The sequence below is a fragment of the Nuphar pumila genome, chromosome 3 (genome assembly GCF_984573655.1).
Source record: "Nuphar pumila chromosome 3, dmNupPumi1.hap1.1, whole genome shotgun sequence".
Taxonomy (NCBI): domain Eukaryota; kingdom Viridiplantae; phylum Streptophyta; class Magnoliopsida; order Nymphaeales; family Nymphaeaceae; genus Nuphar; species Nuphar pumila.
Genome location: NC_143251.1, coordinates 130,944,899 through 130,956,956, shown reverse-complemented (window position 1 = coordinate 130,956,956; position 12,058 = coordinate 130,944,899). Strand labels below are relative to the sequence as shown.

At 40.2% G+C, this 12,058-nt stretch overlaps 1 protein-coding gene across 2 annotated transcripts; it reads right to left on the bottom strand.

Annotated features, from left to right (window-relative positions):
* Positions 1-600: 600 nt before the first annotated feature.
* Positions 601-9,829, bottom strand: LOC149843835 (shaggy-related protein kinase eta-like). Of its 2 annotated transcripts, none has more exons than XM_090000086.1 (12): positions 9,701-9,829; positions 8,216-8,314; positions 7,227-7,286; positions 6,879-7,151; positions 6,719-6,793; positions 6,555-6,611; positions 4,642-4,782; positions 4,498-4,548; positions 4,329-4,424; positions 3,599-3,682; positions 2,991-3,092; positions 601-1,084 (listed from the first exon to the last, which is right to left on the bottom strand). In XM_090000086.1, the coding sequence occupies exons 1-12, from the start codon at positions 9,770-9,772 to the stop codon at positions 989-991; spliced, it is 1,206 nt and encodes a 401-aa protein (XP_089856212.1). In that variant the 5' UTR covers positions 9,773-9,829; the 3' UTR covers positions 601-988. The 2 variants fall into 2 exon arrangements, with proteins under 2 accessions (XP_089856212.1, XP_089856213.1); XM_090000087.1 differs by having other exon boundaries at positions 9,541-9,713.
* Between the last annotated feature and the right edge of the window lie 2,229 nt (positions 9,830-12,058).

The window sequence follows — 12,058 nt, the reverse complement described above, 5'->3', positions numbered from 1 at the left end:
GATCAGACACGCTTTAGATGGAGCATCGACATCGAACTGAGGAACCACACAATCAGACTTCTGGTCATCATCATAGAGAAATATGGGACAACCAGACACACAAGTTGGCAAAACACTTAATTATGTTTAGATCAGACACGCTTTAGATGGGCGCATCGGCATCAAACTGAGGAACCACACAATCAGACTTTGGATCATCATGATAGAGAAATATACGCCAATTGGACACAAGTTGCCAAAACACTTAATTATTTTCTTGCTCAGGAATTAGCAGATCTGGCAAGTGGATTCGATGAGTCGCTTCTTTCCAGTGGATGATAATATGCAAGTTGCAACCACATAGAAAAGTCCACCAACGATCTACGAGATCCTTAGATGGGTCAGCATAAAATGCAGCATCCAGGGGCAACGAAGACCAGAGCAAATGAAAATAGAAGTAAAATAACTTGTATTCGTTTCCCACAAATATAGCTCTAAGTAGGCTTCAATTTCCGAACTGAAAATTAGCTAAGGGCAAACCCTTTATTTTTTCTACATATTCAGCTTCAAAAATCACGGTGAAAAAGCAAGCATGTACACAAATCGATCAAGAAGAACAACTTTCAAAACTGAATTGGGACTATCACTAATTCAAAGGTCATAATTATGGAAAAAGAACGCAAACCTCAATTAAGGATTACCCCTGCGGAGGTCTTGCCAGAAAAACCATGGCCTTTTCAACTCCAAATATATGATTTTCTCTTTGTCCCCCTTGTTACATACAGCTTACCGATCAGATAATCTTTTCTGATCACAGTAATATACAAAGGTCACACCTTGGCAGACGAGCACCGGAAGTGTGGACCATGATACAAACAGAAGGGCTGCCCATGGTTCAACTTTGTTGTACAGGGGAAGCTGGCGCCTAAAGAACGAAAAAAAATATGCAATAGCGGTGAAGACCTCCAGCCTCGGTGGACAAGAAAACAGCATGGTCGCATCTGCGTGTCTAAGTGACAGTTGGGTGCAGGAAATTCAAGCCAGATTGTCTCCTGGCATGCTCAGGAAGAAGCTTTTCAATGAGCTCTTGAGAAGCACCATTCAACTGCAACAAAAAGAACAAATGTTTTGGAATTAAACACAGCCAAGAATGAAAAGTTTAGAGCGCCAACAACCAAAACTGCTAGAGTTGACTGTTGAACCATGTGGGACCCAATCCAAGCCCTTCAACTACTAGGACCATCAAACCTGTTGGACTAGTTTGACACGGGTCAACTTTACTCTGCCTGCCTATAGGACTAAACAAATGACTTTTGCTTACTGATATCTCAAAGAGGAAGAACCAAAAGGAAAAAAGAAAACAGTTGTAAACTATCAACAGCTTTCAAATAAGGATGGTGACAAAGATAATACACGTTCAGGATGTTTAACACAATGAGGGGGCATTTTCTTAAACATTTCACAGAAATAGTCACATGTAATATTTGCTTAATTTAAACTACAGACATACAATATAAACATATATAAAAGTGTGTGTGAGTGAGAGAGAGAGAGAGAAAGGATCATCGTTCCACTTTTTTGTTAGGTCAGGCATCAGGACATTACAAAAATCACAGTTGCGAGTGTTTTATGCTTGATCTGTATGTGTTTAACAATGTTTAGTAAAACATGCTTTGGACAGATTTTATCAGAGTTTTTGTGCACTATAGAAAAAGCAGTAGTTACTGAACAGTTTTATCACCTAAACCACCAAAACACTTTAGGAAAACACTAACATGTATTTTTTGCTTAATTTAAATCTATGTATCTATCTTTTTTATTTACTAAAAAATCAATCATTTGCATTGAATCAATTTGACCAAAAAATGAATTTTCTGATGTTCTAGGGAAATATGAGCAGCTGATTTTTTTTATTGCTCTAAAAAGACATTTATATAAAGGATCCCACCTAAAGTATGTCTTTTACCAAGTTAAATGGTATAAAGTTCATTTACAAGTTCAAATTACGGAAACACTCACGCATATGCTTTTTCAAAGATGTTTAGGACAGTTTAGGAGATAAGACTGTTTAGGGCACACACGTGTGATGCACACACACACGCAGGGTTTATCTAACATTGAATGAGTCGTAGTAAAGTTAATTATGTTAACTGATTGAAATGTGTTTGAATTTTTCATTTCCCTCCAAAATAACACACATACAGAGTGTTTATCTAACAAAAAATTTTAGTAATACTAACATTGGTTGTGTTAACTGATTGATAATTGTGTTTACTTTTTGTTTTCCTCAAAAACAAAGGACTTACTTTACCCCAATAAACTGGAGGTCAAACCATTCTGACGTGTCCCCCTCAAATTATAAGATAACCACCATCATGTTCAAAACTGAATAGACTAAAAAAACTATTAAGAAAAATATAGAACAGTTTCAAAACATACTTCTGACAACCAGTTGAAGTGGATGCCAAAAGGATAGACTGCAATGCACCAAGGAACAGGTGTTTGAGCAACTAGAAAACACTTCAGACAACTAATCAAAGCGCACACAGAAGATGCGCCAGATATAAGTAAAAAATCAAAATAGAAAGCTAAACATGACCATGACACTTCATTCAGCCTTATAAATGAACATATTACAGTGTCTCATAGACCTAGCTTGTCAAAACCTTCAGGAGCATCAAGATTGTATCAGAACTTATTTCTAATTACCAAATAATTTTAAAATTGGATGACTAGAACTGAGATTTAGAATAGTTAATTCAAAATAGCATGTAAGCACGTCACGAGCTCGAGGAAACCTTAACAAAGAGAAACTTCAAGTATTCAGAAGAATACAGGAGCCAGTTGGAATTTTCAAATTAAAAACCAAATATGGTTGGTGAAAGAAAAGAAAACTAAAAATAGATATGCAAAACACTGAAAGGCAAAAAAAAATCCAAATTCCAAAAGGACAACAAAAGTTGCATAAACAAAAGAGAAGGAAAAAACTACCAGAACCAAGGAAGACATACCTCCTGCTTGAAGTTAAAAATTGGAGGTAAGGGACGTCCATTTGGTAAGCGCGCATTGGGCTCCCGAAGCTCATCAAAGAAGGGATGGGCACATGCTTCTAGCTGCAGCACAAACAAAGAATGCAATCCTATCAAAAGAAATGGTTTTACAACAAATACAAAAAGGAGTATTTAACAGGAGTATTTAACACCATCTCATTAAAGTTAAACTAAATAATACAGGGCATTCAGAAAAAGAATCCACCTGGAAAAGAACAAGACGGAAGGATTTACAATAGTACATAAATCAGGAAAAAAATGATATTAAATGCTTGGACCAAAAATTTGAAAATACAGAGATGCAGCAATTTATGCTACTGATGTATCAAAATTTCTCAAGCTTGATTTAACAACTTCTCTATAGAAATGCCAAATTTGACTCCACACATCAAAATATAAGGATTCAACTTTGGTTTCAATTACATGCTAGAAAGCAATATCCAAAATGGATTCAAGAAATATGGAAATAAATTATGTTTTTGCTATGAGAAGCAACCCTTCTATTTAGCAAATAGCGTTTCCAAATCCAACCTTGTCAAAGTAACAAAACCAAAAATAACTGAACTCACAGCAGTGCATCGGATATTGGGGGAATATTGAAGAAGACGTGAAGTCAGATCTATTGCCTCCGGTGGCATCCGTTTGTGGAAAACCTAACACGAACAACGTAAGAAACATACTGAAAATCCCAACATAAGATCAGTTGATTAAAAAGTTGAAATTGCATAAAAAACATAGCCACATCACCCAAGAACGGTTACATATTTGTAGTATTGCCAAATAAGTTCAGCCACTCAAAAGCAACTCTAGCTTGCATTTCATAGAGGCCGTATGAGCTCCAGAGAAAGGCATATGAGACAAGCCTCATCTAGTTCTCAAGCTGAAAGCAAGCATGCTGCGTCGAATCCAAGCGCAGTCGAGGCGTGGATCAAACTTGAGATGGTATATGACCTAAAACACTCTCAACATGAAAAAGGTTTTGGCAGCAAGTGGGGCATTATCTGTTAAGAACACCAGGCATGTGATTTCGCCCCCAACCAGCAAGCAAGCAGTCACGCATGCATTCACACAAGCATGATGCATGCATGCATGCAGTATAAAAATATGAGCTCAATACAAGTTTCAGCCAGCTAAACTCAACTACTAAAACACATCTTATCTGTTTCAATATAATTCTTGTCTTTGACAAGAAGAATATTTGACCAGCAACCCCTTTGTTCAATCTATGCTAATGTTTGGAAGATCAAACTTTCTCACTAATTCAGTGAGAAGCAAGATCATGCAAATGGATGATCATACCTTGTGCCAAGGGTGTGCTTTTATCTGTGGAAATCTGAACTCCGTGTAATTAGGGTTCATGCACCTAATTTCCTCACGGGTTGGTGTGCCAAGCACCTGAACAAGTTTTGATGACTGAGTCTGACTTACAGGAAGGCAGATTGTTACTGTACAAAATAAGAATAGCTACCTTAATGATCTCAACAAGCTGGTCTACTGCACTTTCTCCAGGAAACAGTGGCTAAACAGAGAAAAATCAAATGAAAACTGTCAAAATGCAGATATATAAAAACTGATTGTCAGGAAGCAAAAATTAAACAAGACATAGCCTAACCTGTCCAAGAAGTAACTCAGCTAAAACGCATCCTGCTGACCATATATCAATGGAAGTGGTATACTCTGTAGCTCCAAATATGAGTTCTGGAGCTCGATAGTAACGGGAACAAATGTATGAGATGTTAGCTTCACCTCTTACCTGATATGCAGATCAAGAACCATGGCCACATGAGAGAACTTTTTAAAGAATGTGAATTGTGAAACAGGAAATAGAAAATTGATATTAATACGTGAAGACATCATACAATGTCCTTAACAAACAAAATATTCTTTTAGATGCACGCAAATCTAAAAAATTTGGAATATCCATTAATCTACAAAAGCCTGGATTCTTCAACAAGGTCCGAATTCCAAAGAGACTAGCATTTTAAGAAGCCCCCAGTACGTAAATTATGCAAATATGAGCATTACTTAAAACTGCATATAATCAGTAACTATCCAGGCTTTGGCATTCAACTTGTGTATTCATTCAATTCTAACATTTAAGGGCACTTATAATGCAAAAGAACAGGTAGCATGCATGAACCAAATAAAGATAGTGGTATCCAATGGACCTCGACAACAAACAAAAAAACTCTTGAAAGCCATCTTTACAGCACGCATTCGTCTATACCACAAGAGACCACTCTGAATAAATAGAGGACAAGTGTACAACAGAATTTGCTACACAAAAAGAAAAAACACCATGCATTTGACAGCTATGTCACACGGACTCGGCTAGGGGGTTGACGCACCCGCATCGACATGCCCCGACACGGGTGCGGACTCGGTCAACAAGTGTCAGTCTCGGTCAACGCACCTGGGCTGAGTCCGTCCACTTTATAGACTCGGTCAACGCACCTGGAAGAGGGGGAGGCAGGAGGTCGGTGACCTCCTGCCGGCGTCTCCGGCAGGCCGGGAGACGAGGAGGGGTGTGTGTCGGGATTTACCAGAGAGGAGCGAGGCCGCCGACGAACAGAAGAGGACGAGGGAAGGAGAAGAAGAAGATGACAGAGGAAGAAGAAGACATGGAGAGGGGGAGAGGTCACCTGAGAAGGTTGCGGCGACGTGGCTCCGACGACTGTTGCCGGCGAAGAGAATCTGTGGAAGAGGAAGGAGGAGATACTGGTCGGGGCTGCTTGGGGGTCGTCAGGTGTGTCTGCCGGACACAGGGAGGAAGAGGGTGACAGAGGGGGTATGAGCAAAGGAGAAGAAAGGGAGGTGGCCGGAGGCGAGGGCTCCAGCAAAGCTGCCAGAGCGGGGGCGGTGGTGGTCGGACAGGAGAGGAGAGAGGGCAGGCAGCAAAGGTGGGGAGGGTTTTCTCGAATGAGAAAACCCTAACCGCCTTCTGTTGCTTTATAAAGGGGGGGGGGGACAACTCGGTCCGAATCCGGGTTGGGTCCGGACCCAGGTCCAATCATTTTTTTCTATATAGACGAGTCCCCGTGTCCAAAATTTTTTAAATTGTGCCGCACCCGTACCCGCACCCTCACCCATGTGACATAGTTGACAGGAGAGAAAATTTCATCCGGATTATTATTCACTGACAATATATGAAAAGAAACAGGCACCCCAATGCACTCTCATTGCAATACCCATGAAGAAATCCCTATGTAAAATGCAGTTTATAATTCATATAGTTAAATGACCATGCACATGCAAGGCAACATGTGCATAATATGTATGAACACATGCAGATCATGCATTTAAATATTCCACAGTTAACACAAGCAAAGACAACATAGGAAACCTACTATGGTACTATATCATTAATCATTATCAATGGCATGGCTTGTCTCATCTACATGGGGTCGATCTTAGAAACCCACGCTATGTAAAAGATGAATTAAAATTTAAAGCATGTGATCAAGATCCCAGCTGATACAGAAGCAAAAAGCACGGGAAAAAAATAGAATAGAAGGCAGAAAGTACCAGAACTTTAGCACTTCCAAAGTCACAAAGCTTAACCTGGTGGGTAAGAGGATCAACCTGCAGATGTTCAAAGATAGTGAAAGGAGGGAAAAAAAGAAAGAAAAGATTATTCACTTCACTAAGCATAAATCAAGTAAGAATAGGTAACCTCAAAAAATATATACCAGAAGATTTTGGGGTTTAACATCTCTGTGACAAACCCCAGCACCATTGTGTATATAAGCCAGTGCCCTAAATATCTGGAGTAAAGACACCAGTCAATAACCAAAACAAGAATTCAGCAACATAGCATGACAAGAACTAAAAAAAGACAGGTCAGCATACCTGGTAAGTGTATAGCTTCACATATATAAGTGGCATTCTTTGGTTCATGTTACTGTAATGCCGGAGTACTCGATAGACAGTTTCAGGGATGTATTCCATAACCAGATTTAGAAATAGCTCATTATTGTTTGTTGTAGAGAAGAAACAATGCTTCAAAGAAACAACATTAGGATGATCCATTGAGCGCATCAGCTGTAACTCACGGTTCTTGTACCGCCTATCTTGCAAGACCTTCTTTATAGCCACAGTCTCTCCAGTCTCCAAGCATTTTGCCTAGACATGAATCACAACGCACACAAAATGTTCTAGCTGGCCTTAAAGTAGGACAAACTGATCATTTTTTAATACCTGAAAGACAATGCCAAAAGATCCAGTTCCAACAACTCGTTCTGCCATGTAACTGATAGTCTGTAATATGAGAGAATCAAACAAATTAGTGTCCCTTCAACATTAGCAGAATATACAAGAATAATATCATCCGTGGAAGATGAGAAAAACAGAACCCTGCATGTCTATAATTCTAATTCAGGGGTTCAGCCAATGGAATATACAGCAGCAAGGGCAAGAACAATTAATCAGATTTGCAAAACATTGATTCAAGTACCTATCAGCTTTAAAGTTTAAGCATGCAAAAGATATGATTCACACAGCATAATAGCAATAATAATATTAATATTCATAATGAAGAAGATGATGATAATGATGATAACAATAATGATCAATTAATCAATACAAATGGACCCCATGCTAAGATTAGCAAGTTTTAAGCCAGAAAGATTCATCAACTGACAAGAATAACGTTCATGAAACCATACAAACCAAGATAATAACTAATTACAAATGATCCATAAAACTAAAATCACTTTGGTTTTAACCAAACACATTATGAAGGGACAAATGAACAAAGACAAGACAATGACTGAGAACAACAAATTACAAATGATCCAGAAAGCCAAATATCATATTAGTTTTAACCCAACCCATTATGATGGAACGCAGGCCGCATGCCTAATGCAATACAATGAACAGAAGCCATCAAGCTCACAAATATTAGAACTTAATTTAACATCCAGACAAGCCATTTTTGTAATAAAAAACCAAAATTGCAATTAAACAAGTGATCCAGAAGATTCAGTTATCATTCAATTTTTCTATTATAAGTATGACTATTATTGAGGGCAAAGAGCGTTGGAAGACTGTGTCAGTGAACAACAACCATCAAGCTTCTACCATGCTACAATTCACTGTTCAATAACCATACAAACCATTATTTAATTATCACGCAAAAATGGAGAAAGGAAAGGAAATTTTATGAGAGCACAACCACGAAAACTGACCCGTTTCATTTCACCATTTTTTCCTCCAATAGTTGTGGAAATGATATGACCTGTTCCGGCGTCATTCCCCTCAACAACAGGCATTGAGGCCGATAAATCCTGTGTTTCAAAAATAACATTAACAAAAGTCAATGAATACAAAAGGGTCATAGTGGAAAAGAAACAAAGTGGCAGATCAGAGATCAAAGATATTTCTTTAGATCTTAATATGGCAACATTTTTAGGAAACAATGACACAACCAAGCTCAAGCTAAAGAACAAAATATTAGCATAAGAACGCAATATTGGTGCATGTAATAAAGGAACTAACACTCTAACATACAGTAAATCTCACAAAGAGGACCGAAGAACAAGAAGAAATTCGGGAAGAGTGAACTAAAAATCTACCCTTAAGAAAAACAGGAGCAAGACCAAAGCATACTAAACCCCTTAAAAACAGAACAAAAATTCACTAACAAACCAATAGAAACCCTAGCATTAACAAAGAGCAACTGAGACACCTAGAATAGTAGATCGACCTTTCCCAAGATCTCAATAAGACAAAAAAGGAAAGGGAACAACGACGCCGCAGGAAAACTACAAGAATGCGGCATAGATACGCCTAAAACAAAAATGGAGAACGAATTAAAACTTAGAATGCACGAAAGTGGAACCATCGATTATAACCTAAAGCGGCTGGAAAAGCACTATCTCCATAAGATCCCCATCAGGCAGAGGAGAACACTCTCCGGGAAACGTAGCGTCGCCAGATTCCCAGCTGGTAACATCGATCTGGCTAGGATATGAAAGATGACCAAGACAAAAAGCAGGATCTAGCTGAATGACGTCCAAAGGGCCTACTTCCAGCTGAAAACACTAAATATCGCAAGAAAAAAGCAAGCTAAATACAGACGATCAATGCAAAATCAGCCACCGTAACATGCAGAACCGAAAAATCTGCATGCAGATACAAAAGACGGGCGGATTTCAATAAGAAACCGAGTTATTCTCACCAGAAAAACAACGTTCCAGCAAGAAAACGCTAAGATTAGCGCAAGAAACATCAACCGCCGGCCCGAGATCGACAAAACCCGAGCCGAAAACCAGAAAAAAGGACGACAACGAAAGCAAAGAAGCGGAACCCAAAGAAACGGCCCAGATTGACGGAGAACCAACGCAAAAGCGGCTGAACAGCAGGAAACCAGCAAAGATCTCCCGAGAGAAACCCTCAAACGACGACGGATAAACCTAAATCTCGCGAGCCAAACGCATCGATCGCCCTAAAAGAACAAGAAACAGAAAAAACAAAAGACACACAAGAAAATAGCCGAAAGTCTAACGCTAACCTCGCCGGGAACCGGCATTCCCTAACCGAAACCCGCTAGGATCTAAACCCGTCGGATCAAGCAACGGAAGAACGATCTAGATCGGCGGAAGCTCCCCGGAAAAAGAACAAAGGAAACGCCGAAGCCGCCGGAAAAAAGGGGACGGAGGGAGAGGTTTTACCTTGTCGTCGGCCATCTCCTGGCGGGCGGGCGCAGCCTTCAATCCCTCATCCGAATGAGGCAGCGAAGCCATGTGGTGTGGACGGACGGAGTGGCCCGCTTCATTCAACCCAACTACATCCCCAACAAATTATTGATTATATCGCCACCCACTCTTTCTCGTTTTTTTTTCAAGAAATTTACAAAAAGCCAGCTAATTAATTAGTTTTTACATGAAACCCCCACCCCCCGCCACCAGAATTTTAGGTAATACATTCAACCTATTAAATGACATGGATGGCACTAACTTTTAGTACAATACCGAAGCTAACTGCAAACTAGTAGAGTATATGACACATCTAGAATTCTAGATAATTAGTTTTTTCTTAACATTTTTTGCCCTTTTGTTGCCTGAAAAATTAGGTACCTTACCAACGGAGCTCTCCGTGGTTGGTAGGAGCTGTGAGAGAGGTAGGACCTTGTAGGATCAAACCCCAGTGGTACGTTGAATAGTAACCGGAAGGACTTCCTAACCCAGTTTGCCTTTAAAAAAAATACAGGTGCCTTAATCATAGGACCAAGGTTGTTAAATGCGATGAGGCGAAGCGAGGCGTTGAGCCTGCGCTTCGCCTCTGAGGCGTACGCCTCTCACAACTGGTATGGAAGTGAAGCGGTGGGAGGGGAGGCAGGGAGCGGCGGAGGAGCAGTTGGCCGGCACATGGTGGTGGATCCACCGGCACTTGGGGTTAGCACAGCCGATGAATCGGGCGGAGGAGGAAGACTTGGGGATGAAGGAGGGGGTTCTGGAGGTTGATGAGGGGCAATTTGCGCATCACAGCACGCCTCAGTACCTTGAGCGTGCACCTCGCCTCTGAGGCGTACGTTTCAGGTACTGAGGCGTACGCCTCTCACAACACTGCATAGGACATCCACCGGGCACCATATGGTTTTTTTTTTTTTGCTCGGCTAAGAACTTGTAGCTGCGGTTTTGGACCGTTGCTAAAAGCCCTTACGGCTAAAAAAAATGGGCACCGTTGGCTTATGATGATACACCCGATCATATACATTCATGTTTGGATAGTAATTAAGTTAAATATAAGAACATTTACGTTTTTAAATTTATGCATCCACTTATTTGGGCATTGAGCCTAAGCCAAAATTAGGGATGGCAGTGGAACGGGGGAAACGGGTGCCTCACCCCGTTTGGACCCGGGATGGAGGACATGAAACGGAGATGGAGTGGTGGATGCAGGCTAAAATCAAAACTCATGTGAGGATGGATGCGGGGATGGGTTTATATTTTTTTCTGCCCCGCCCCGTCCCCAATCCTTCTTTAGGGATGGCAATGGACTGACGGAAAATGGAGCCCACCTCACCTCGTTTGAACCGTGGATGGAGGCGGAGAATGGAGGTTAAAATCAAAACCTGTGCAGGAATGAAGGGCAAGATTTTGAGACGGGGTGGGGGGGACCTTGCCCCCACCCCGGTCCACTTAGTTTAATTTGGCCATAGTAGGATGAACAAGCACAGATGAAAAATCAAAAGCTACAATTATTGGTCACAAAGTCAGTTTTATGATCAACTTTCACACGAAGAGACATTCTCATATGAGAATTACAATCACTACTCGCACTTTCTCATGCTTTACTAGACTTGAGAAAATAATGTGACTGTGATTTGCTATCTCAAGAAACTGAGAAAATTTAAAAATCACGGCAAACATGTTCCAAGTGTTCTTACTTATATTGAGCTAAGATTTGGTTAGAAATTATGTTTTTATAATTTAATCTTATTCATATTCGAATGGGGATGTGATTAGGTTTGAATATAAAGTTTCAAATGTGATTTTTTTATTTGGATTTTCATTATTTAGTCAAACTGAATGATTGTAGGACCGATCAAGCATGCTTTTAGAAGTTAGAATATTTATAAAAATTATAAAAGCTGACACCAAATGTGATAAAATAAAGGCAATGTTAGAAAATAAATGATAAATCAGGTCCACTAAAATTATAATTTGTTGGTGTTTCTTTTGCAAGGTGAGAATTAAAAAAAAAAGTTGTCCGGAGCGCCTGAACATTTTGTCAAGGACACGAGGACAAAAATTACGGCAATGTTACATGTATTACGGATCAGGAAGGAGATGGACACAGGGGGTGGTGGTGGATGGGTCTTCGGCAGGGCTGGTAAAACGAGCCGAACCAACGGAATAGGGCATGTTCGGCCTCCGCTTGTTTACTAGTGGATTGAGCTCATGGCTTGGCTGGTGTATAACCGAGCCAAACTTGGGCTTGAACTTGGCTCGTTCATGAATGAGACAAGCTTAACACGAGCTGGCTCATGTAAAAACATTCCATATTATTCGTATATAGATATACAT

What these genes read in the sequence shown, in the direction of transcription:
- LOC149843835 (XM_090000086.1), bottom strand. Translation starts at nt 9,772, where the DNA reads ATGGCTTCGCTGCCTCATTCGGATGAGGGATTGAAGGCTGCGCCCGCC. An exon ending in CTGAGTTACTTCTTGGACAG is followed by an intron (nt 4,549 to 4,641) that starts GTTAGGCTATGT and finishes TTCTCTGTTTAG; the next exon opens with CCACTGTTTCCTGGAGAAAG. An exon ending in AAGCACACCCTTGGCACAAG is followed by an intron (nt 3,683 to 4,328) that starts GTATGATCATCC and finishes TGTTCGTGTTAG; the next exon opens with GTTTTCCACAAACGGATGCC.